General features: G+C 44.8%; 1 protein-coding gene across 1 annotated transcript; it reads right to left on the bottom strand.

The window, feature by feature from the left end:
- Positions 1-389: 389 nt before the first annotated feature.
- LOC123070513 (phytochrome-associated serine/threonine-protein phosphatase) lies at positions 390-7,339 on the bottom strand. The gene is made up of 10 exons (XM_044493755.1): positions 7,029-7,339; positions 6,654-6,800; positions 6,490-6,557; positions 3,854-3,911; positions 2,892-3,002; positions 2,757-2,807; positions 1,171-1,314; positions 997-1,092; positions 793-864; positions 390-677 (listed from the first exon to the last, which is right to left on the bottom strand). Exons 1-10 carry the CDS (start codon positions 7,107-7,109, stop codon positions 594-596), a joined length of 912 nt encoding a protein of 303 aa, XP_044349690.1. The 5' UTR covers positions 7,110-7,339; the 3' UTR covers positions 390-593.
- Positions 7,340-9,670: the final 2,331 nt, after the last annotated feature.

Below are 9,670 nucleotides of genomic sequence, written 5' to 3' on the forward strand. Positions count from 1 at the left end.
TGACCGTCCCTGATTGCAGATAAAAAAGGACGGAACGCCTGTGTGAATAAAGAGTGATCAGCATCCACATGTTCGACGGAACATATACCTCTTCTCATCTTTAAAGAAAAACATATACCTGCCTTTTTAAGTGCAAAGTAAAGAGTGGTCCATCGTACAGATGCTCGACACAACATGTACCGGTATTTCTTCTTTTCACAAGTAAAGAAATACTACTCATGTGCACCTCTTCAGTGCATGTGTTCAACACAAGAATCTTCTTACCGTGAAATCCATAAACAAACGCCGAAGCCACGTACCCAAATTTGTATGTTGCCAAATGCATATATGTGACATATAAATAGCGCCCGTACAACATGTATAACAATAATAATAATAAACAATAAAAAGAAACAAAATTGGACACTGTCATAGAAGGAATACAGGAGTAATGATGCTCCCAAGGATCTATTGTACATGTGGTTAAAAGAAGCGCGAGAAATAAAACGCATCAGATTGGACTATCATCTGAACCCTACAACAATAACCACCTCCGGTTCGTCTTTTAACCCTTACAGCTTAAAACAGCGACTTCTAAAATTGTACAACTGAAGTCAGAGAAAATACGGGACGGCAGTCCTTGGGCCACGCATCTGGTTGTTCTCCTCTGTCTCCGTGAAGAACTTGACGTCGCGGTCCTGACAAAGAATAAGTGCACACTAATTAGTAAAGACTTGATGAAGATTTACTTGAAATGATTATCAACAGTATGCATTATCCCATACTCTCACTTCCACGGATGCGCTAACATACCATGTTCTCGTCGAAGCTTAGTATAGAAGCAACATTGCCACATCTGTAGCAATAATTAGGTGCAGACCACACCTGCAAAAATATATATGTGCAAGGCATATCAGCATCGTTAGCATGGTTTTTTATTGAACAAGCATGTAACTTCCAAGAAAAAAGATGCTATCGTTATCTAGACTAATTAGCGGCATGTGAACAGACACTCACAGTTACAAGACCCTTGTCCTGAAACATGTACTTCAAGCCTTCCTGGACCAGCTGGTGAGCCCGGCAAACTAGGTCAAGATTGTTCACATGGTTGAACTGCATAGAGAATAAATCAACAACATTTGTTAAGAGATGATGAAAAGGTGATCCTCAATGAAAAGATTCCATGCCCACCTCTGTTGTTACTCGTGATCCAAAAAGCCAACCTGCTCCACGCGGACTAACAGCCCATGTCTCTATCTCTTCAGGGTCACTCCACATAAGATCACAGAAAGGACCTTCATGGGGAATTTCACAATTCCGATCAATTGTCCTTATCTGGTGACAAAGTGATATTTAATCAGATTATTGCTTCCATTGTATTGCCTACCAACACCATTCATATCTTACATGAGAACACCAGTAAACACATAAGAACAAATCAACCTCAGAATCATGCATCCTTAAGATCAATGAGCCTAACTCTGCAAATGCTAAGGATCAACTAATAAAGAGAAGTATAACAGAATCAACTGAAACAAAAAAAAGCAGTAATAAAACAATTATTGAAAAGACAGATGATAAGGGTCCACCATTTTCCTGAGATGTTCAAGGATGCTAATTGTTTACTAGCTCCTTGAAAACTTCTACAGAATATTCCGTGTTCTGAAAGTAGCTACATAGCAATGTTTTCGAGTCGATGAGTCGACGAGTCGCTCAGGGGGGGCGACTCTAGACTAGTCTAGACTAGTCTAGACTCATGGTCGATGAGTCGACATGGCGACGAGTCGACCTGAGTTAAGCAGCAGCCAGGGGAGGAGCACAAGTGCTCAACAGCAGCAGCAGCAACAAGGGGAGGGGCACACCAGCAGCCACATCAACCAGGGGAGGAGGGGAGGAGCACAACAGCAGGAACAACAACCAGGGGAGGGGAGGAGCACAGTAGCAGGGGAGGAGGGGAGGAGCACACCATAGGAGGGGAGGAGCAGAACAGCAGCAGGGGCAACCAGGGGTGGCGGCTGGAGAGGGTTCGATCGGGGGAGGGGGTGGGGGATGATCGATCTAGGTTTCCAGGGGAGATGGGCCGGCCCATATAACAGTTGGGCTCAATTTAAGTGAGTCGCTCGACCCAGAAAGAGCGACTAGTCGTGACTAGTCGAGACTAGTCGCTCGAGTCGCTCGACTCATGCCAGGAGTCGAGTCGAGAGTTTGAGTCGAACCTGGAGCAGCGACTCATCGACTAGTCGTCGACTAGTCGCGACTAGTCGAACGACTCGAAAACAGAGCTACATAGGCATTCAGCGGCACCCTTTTGTCCTACTCCCTCCGTCCCAAAATAAATAAGTATCTCAAGCTTAGTACAACTTAGTACTAAAGTTAGTACAGAGTTTAGACAGTTATTTTGGGATGGAGGGAGTATTACCCACCTAGACCCACCTAATGGGCTTTTACGCACCAGCCACTGATCTGCCCCTGGCTAGCGGCAAGGTAAACATCCAGATTATCAGCTTATCAAATTAAAGATATACAGAGCTAACAGTGTGAACTTCTTTAGAACTGGAACCAGGCCATTAAATAGTTGTATAAACCAGGTGTGGTACGTCTATATGAATCAGGAAACCTAATTTATTCTGTAAATCAAGCACAACATATTTCTATATTCGTTAGGTAAAACAGACAGTAAGATGGGTCAAAAATCTCATTCAAACAAAGTTCCATAAGTAACATAATGGCTGAATGATATTAAGAAAAAATTATGGAAGAAAAGAAGTCCAACTAACCTGGTCAACAGTACGTACATCAGGAGACAGACCACCGTGAACACAAAGGACCTGAATTTTCACTACATCATTTAGTACGACTGAGCACAAAGTATGAATTCATAATCTAGAAATTATCAACTACGAGGAACTTACCGTGCCATTAATGATTGCTGAAAGAGTAAGGTAATCAAAAACATCGGTGCAATACCGCCATGCATTGGCATTCCCATACTTCCTCTGGCACTCATCATAGAAGCCATATACCTACAGATCAGTAACATTATATTAGTTTGCCTGGATGATAAAAGAAGTACTGAATGAACGTATTGACCTGTTTGTGGTACCGTACAACGCGTTCAAGCTGTAATTATTGTTTTTTCTCGAATACGCAGGAGATATGTGCCATTATGTTAGAGAAGACGAAAGGGTAGAAACCCTGAGTACACACACACATTTCATATGTTTTATAGGTTACAATACTCACCCGTGCCTGAAAAAGAACAAAGGACTACGATAACCAAAGCCCTGGGCGACGCTCACAAGGGAAAGCTCTCGAGTCCCAGCCATTCCCCAAAGCTGTGCCTCCTCTTCGGCAAGCAACAAGGCAGCAGCCACATTGGGGCAGCAACATCGAAAAACAACGATTCCGATGCCTCCAAGGGGCCCAGGCAATTATGTACACAATTACTATACAGTCCTAACATGCCATGTGAAAGAGAGACTGTTCAACTTGCCAAACAGAATCATTAGCATGAAATGTAGGTTTTCATGTATCGTATAAGTATGTATGAATCATAAAGGTTTAAATGGAGAAAATGGAACCATAGGTAAAATCATCGCTTAGTAGCTGGATTGTTTTAACTTTATCGGAAGTGTTGTCATTTCGTCCAGAATCAATCAACGTCTACTGCTTTTCAGTGCAGAATGCATTTTAATGCGAAAGCAACAAATGTAAATTCACTAACTACAAGATCTTTTGGCAACAGGAGATAGTACAATATGAAAATCATGAGCGATTATAGATTGAACTACAACAAAGTTCATTGAAGCAGAAGTATCTCAAATCCCAAATGTTCAACTGGATAACAGATACCATTCTCCATATCAGGACATACCTGTGTCAGCTGCCTACTTTCATGGTTCCCACGCAGAAGGGTTATGTGGGCAGGATACCTGGTAGTAGGAAATTACATTGACAAGAGTTAGCCATATATGATGACACTTCAGGAAAAATGTAATACAGTAAGAATTCTTACTGAAAAGAAGCAACCAACACTAACAGGTGTGGTCATTGTTTCACTAATTAAGACTGATACAGTTCATCTATAAAGCACGGACACGGCCAAACTTGCCGAATCACCGTGCTGATACGGCTGGACACGGGGACACGCCAAGACACAGCCGGACACGCGTGTCCCGCCGTATTTCCTGTAACACGAATTAGGAGGACACGGCTGGGACACAATGGGGACACGTGTGGGACTCGGGAGGCCCAACTACTATGCCTCGGCCCACCCTTCTTTTTGCAGGTCGCATCCACAGGCACCACAAAAGGGTGAGCTGGGAAAGCTCCTGGACCAGTCGATGCCACAAAATAGGGTTCCCCACCTCCTGGACTCGCCGCCGCCGTATGGAGTTGCCGCCGCTGCCTGGACTCGACCGCTCCCGCCCACAAGTGTAGCAGCCTCTCCCCCAACGGCAACCAAGCTGGAGCAGGTAACCTCGCCCTTCTTCATCTATTCGAATTGATTTGTTGTTGAGCTGCTGCTGCTTACTTCCCCTGTCCGCCATGCCCATGCTGTTGCTGCTCGCCAGTAGCTTCCCTAAGCTATTCATGTGCTGCTGCTGCTTGCTTATTAGTGCTTCTGCTGCTTGCTTAGTGCTGCTGCTGCTTGAACTGTTGATTCAATGCTTGGTGCTTCATGTTAGGGATTGCCAAACCATAATGCTATTGGGAGCTAGCAGTGCAGATTGGGTAAGCAAACTTCTTTGCTGTTCGTCAAGTACCAGTACCACTTCAGATTATTATGACACTAATACTAGACTATTGTTTTAACTCCGCCTATGTTGTCTCAACATAGCCGGTCCCAAGCCCAGGTAAAGGAGGAGGGTTGTGATAGGCTTGGCGAGCCAACGTAAAAACTCAGCCACTCTTGTGGAGATGAAACCCGAAAGATCACCAAAGAACTAGCTATGGACAGGGGTGCATGGAAGATTGCTATCCATGGTGCCAGAGCCCAGAGTTGGTCGCGAGATCTTATGGGTTTCACCTCTAGCCTACCCCAACTTGTTTGGGACTAAAGGCTTTGTCGTTGTTGTTGTTGTTACTAGACTATTGTTTGATGTGTTTTGCAAGTTGCAATGACGTGGATCTGGTCTGGAACTCTGGACGATCAATCAAGCACTTGAAACAGGAGACAACAAATGGGGCATTATCTCTTTCTCATTTTTTTGTGTTTAACTCTATATTACATGGCATATTTTTATTTATTTTTATATATACTTGCCGTGTCCCCGATGGGTTGTTTTTGGAAAATGCTGTATCTCGTGTCCCCGTATGCGTGTCGCCGTATCCGTGCTTTTTAGCAGTTCATCACAAAAAATGGTGAGAGGCAATCTTTATTTTCAGTCTTGCAGTTTAAGTAAGGCTGTCCAAACTGTTCGGGCTTGAATAAAGCTCCGCTCGAGAGCTAAGTAAGACAAGCACAAGCCCAGTCTCAAGCGCATGAGCCCTACAAGCTCCAGATCGAACAGTTCGCTAAAGCTTGGTAGAGCAACACAACCTAGCTCATTTTCGAAGAAAATAACTACAGGACCCGAGCATCATCCTAGACCTGCCCCTCTTCCTTCTCTTGGCTGACAATTTTCTAATCCATGACAGCAACTCATTGATCCATTTCACTATACACAAGTCTGGACATCTCACGGGCCTATCCTCCTGAGACAACGAAGCTTTTTGCAGCCTGATAAGATGCACTGGCCGGACTTTCAATTAAAAAATGTTAACAAGCTTTGCGAGCTTGTCGAGCCTTCAACCGGTTGAGCTTGAGCTCATCCCTGTGTTCATGAGGTGAGCAGAAGCTCCCGCTCACCAAATTGCTTGAGATGCAAATCGAGCTCGAGGAAAGCGTGGGTGTATTCGCTCAAACTCAGTCGTTGACAGCCCTATGTTCAAATAGTAAAAATATAGACGTGTTTCAACTTCAAATTTCAGCTGGCAGCTTCCAAATTGCAGTTCAATCCACAGTTGGATTGTGCAGTGCAAGGTCATCCCAGTCTAACTCGGCTCAACTCCTGATCTTTGTATGATTGTACAAGAACCATCAAAGATTACACACTTCTAGTTTCATCAAGAAAAATAAGCTAAATCAACCCCATCGACCCCATAGGTTACTCGTGGTATTATCCAGCAAATACAAGGGGAAAAGTCAGTTATGAAGAGACAACAGGATTTGACATACTATCAAGCAGCAATCAGACATTACCATTCAACAGCTTAATTCCATCTAAGGAATGCCTACTGACAATCCTTTTTTGCCTTTTCGGGGTGACCTACTCATGATCTGGTTATTCGTGTATCACTATCATGTAGTATTATTGTTTGAAAAAAAGGTACGGTGATATGGTAATTAAGTTTATACTCACAAAACAGTGAAGATGCTGTTGTCGCAGCTACGCGCTATAAAGTTCAAAGCTTTGGAACAAACAAAAGGACGATTCATTATCTGCAAAGAGAAAACTAACCAAATACCTTGCTTTTAGTAGCAAAAGGATGGTGAAAACCTCGAGACTGTTGAAGCCGCGGTCGACAAAATCACCCTACGAGTCAATCAGAGCTCAATTCAGCAACACAAGAACATCAGAGGCTATCTAAACCAGTCACGGTAAACAATAGAAGGGCTGGGGAAGCCAGACCATGAAAATATAGTTGGTCTCAGGCACATGTCCTCCGGTGGCAAAGAGCTTCATAAGGTCATGGAACTGCCCATGGATGTCGCCGCACACTGTGACCGGGCTGTTGACTGGCTGCACGTTCGACTCCTCGATGAGAATCTCCTTAACCTGGATGATCAGTGAAATACACCTCTGTTACACACTAGGCACACAGATACACCCACGGTTCACTCAAGTCTCTTGGCGAGCAGCAAAAGCGACTAATTTTGCCCGTCTACCTGCTACTGCTGATAAGAACCCTAACACGGCCACGCCGCATCGCACACGCTCGCCACAACGCCGCGCGAACAAAACCCTAGCGTAAGTGATAAATAAATAGGGGGGGAGGAAGCTCACGTATTCGCAGAGGGTCTGGAGCTCGTGCTCGGCGAGGTGCTGGCCCTCCTTGACCTTGGAGATCCACAGATCCAAATCCATCGGGGGCTCGGGGGGCGGCGGCGGCGGCGAACCGGCGGCAGGGGACTCAGGGCGGAGGCGCGGATTGGGGGGAGGTCGATCCCCTCTTGATTCCTGGTGCGGATATTAGTTTCGCCTCCTCGATCGCGGCTTGGGGGGCGAGGCGAGAGGGAGGGGAGAGAGGAAAAATAAGGTTGCGATTTGCGCCGGGGTCTGGGCTGCCTCGCAGGTCACAGCCTCGCAAGCACGAGAGACGAGACAGAAGAGACGGCGTCTGCACTTGGCACGTGCGGCTCAGATTGGTTGGTGCAGCCGCTGCTGCATGCTCGTGTCGTGTTTGTATATTTGTTTGATTGATTGAAGTTTAAATTTGGGTTTTCTTTCTCTTTTGTGGCATCCCATTTAAATTTAAATTTTGTAAACGAGAAATGTAAGTGGCACATCAAATAGTTTTTTGCAAAACGACCCAACGACACCTGAGCCCTTCGATCCGGATCACACACCTGCACTGGCGATATGTGATGGGCAGTTAGGCGTTGACCCACCGCGCTAATTTCGCTCGTCGCGAACTAGATCCGCAATCCACCCGTTCACTACCTCCCACCGTCCATACGCCCCTTCCCTGGAGCGTCGTCGTCCTGCCTTCGGCATGTTCATCTGCAACCGCGCAAAGCACACCTGCGGCTGTCGAGTCTAGGGCAGCCCCACGGAGATGACACCCTATGGAAGAGCTGTTGTGAAGGCTTCGCGGATGACCGGCTTGAGGATGGCAAAGAACACCAGTGAGGCAGGTTTGATGTGGCAACCCGAGGTAGCAGGCATGCGTAATTATTCTTCCGTCCAGGGAAGTAGCAACTCCCTCCACCGCACTGAAGGTCTACGTGCCGACCAACTTCGAGCACGAAGAACTCGTCTTCAACAACGAGGAGATAGGGAGGCTACACTCAGAGCTTCTCGCCAAGATCACGTGTGATGTGATTGGGCAATGTTCACTCGGCATTTGATGCCTCTGGCCAATGAGCCAGCAACAGGTGCTCTTTTTTTTACTAGGACTCCAAATGAATGGAAGGCAATCCTCAAATCCCCTCCAGCTCCGAGTAAAGTCAGAAACCTTAGAGCCCTCATTCTGAACTCTGAAATTCATACTTGGAAATCCATTGATCCCAGACCCCTCATTATGAACATTGATCAATATTGTGAAAAATGTTCAGAGTTTAGAATGATTCTATACTGCGAAATATAAAGGCCACATAGGCGCGCGTGTGGGGTACGAGCAGAGCGGCTTATGTGTAAACACCGTGGTAGTCTGTTGACACGGGAAAAAGTTATTGCAAACATATTCCTAATAACTTATGTGTAAATAACATGATAATATATGCATTGCAGACTGAATAACCTACACCCAAAACATAATGGTAACTTTGATCCGGGAAAAAAAAGGTTGTTGAATCATACCCGGTATTTACAAATAACATGGTTTTTAAGCAACAAATACCTACCTACAAAACACCATATTAACCTTTGGCCTGATTTTTTTGTTTGAACATACCCTCGGTAATTTCTGTTCCAATAACATGATAAGATAAGCATCACATAATCGATAACTTACATATCAAAAAAAAACTCGCTAACCTATGTGGAAATAGTAAGCTAATATACATCTTGCAGACCCGATAACTTACGTACAAACACCGTGTCAACTTTGACCAAGGGATAAAAGTAGTTGTTGAGAAACATTACCCCGGTAATTTATGTGAAAATAACATGGTAATATACAAACCGCATATCCGATAACTTACGAATAAACACCGCAGTAACTTTGACAAAGGAGGGGAAAAGTTATCAAAAAACACACACCCCGGATAACTTATGTGAAAATAGTACGGTAAAATATGAACTGCATACCCGACAACCGACATAGAAACACCGCAGTAACTTTTGACCGAGGGGAAAAGTCATTGAAAGCACCCCCGGTAACTTATGTGAAAATACAATGGTAATATACGAGCCGCATACCCAATAACTTACATACAAACACCGCGATAACTTTAACCAAAGGGAAACAAAGTTGTTGAAAAACATACCCCCTGTTAACTTATGTGAAAATAACACGGTAATATGCGAACCGCTGATACGTCCATTGATACGTCTCCAACGTATCTATAATTTTTTATTGTTCCATGTTATTATATTATCTGTTTTGGATGTTTTATATGCATTAATATGCTATTTTATATTATTTTTGTGACTAACCTATCAACCTAGAGCCCAGTGTCTGTTCTTGTTTTCCCCTGTTTTTAAGTTTCGGCGCGCCCTCCATCCTTGTGCCCCCCCACCCTTGTGGGTCCCACGTGCACCTCCTAACCTAATTCTTTCACCTATATATTTCCATATACCCCCAAACCACTAGAGGCATCCACGAAAACACTTTTCCACCGTCGCAACCTTCTGTACCCATGAGATCCCATCTAGCGACCTTTTTCGGCACCCTGCCGGGGGGGGGGGGGATTCGATCACGGAGGGCTTCTAAATCAACCCTATTGCCCTTCCGATGAAGTGTGAGTAGTTTACCACAAACCTAC

This window comes from Triticum aestivum, chromosome 3B (genome assembly GCF_018294505.1).
Source record: "Triticum aestivum cultivar Chinese Spring chromosome 3B, IWGSC CS RefSeq v2.1, whole genome shotgun sequence".
In the NCBI taxonomy this organism is placed as follows: Eukaryota; Viridiplantae; Streptophyta; class Magnoliopsida; order Poales; family Poaceae; genus Triticum; species Triticum aestivum.

What these genes read in the sequence shown, in the direction of transcription:
- LOC123070513 (XM_044493755.1), bottom strand. Translation starts at nt 7,109, where the DNA reads ATGGATTTGGATCTGTGGATCTCCAAGGTCAAGGAGGGCCAGCACCTC. An exon ending in AGACCAACTATATTTTCATG is followed by an intron (nt 6,558 to 6,653) that starts GTCTGGCTTCCC and finishes ATTGACTCGTAG; the next exon opens with GGTGATTTTGTCGACCGCGG. An exon ending in CAGCAATCATTAATGGCACG is followed by an intron (nt 2,808 to 2,891) that starts GTAAGTTCCTCG and finishes GTGAAAATTCAG; the next exon opens with GTCCTTTGTGTTCACGGTGG.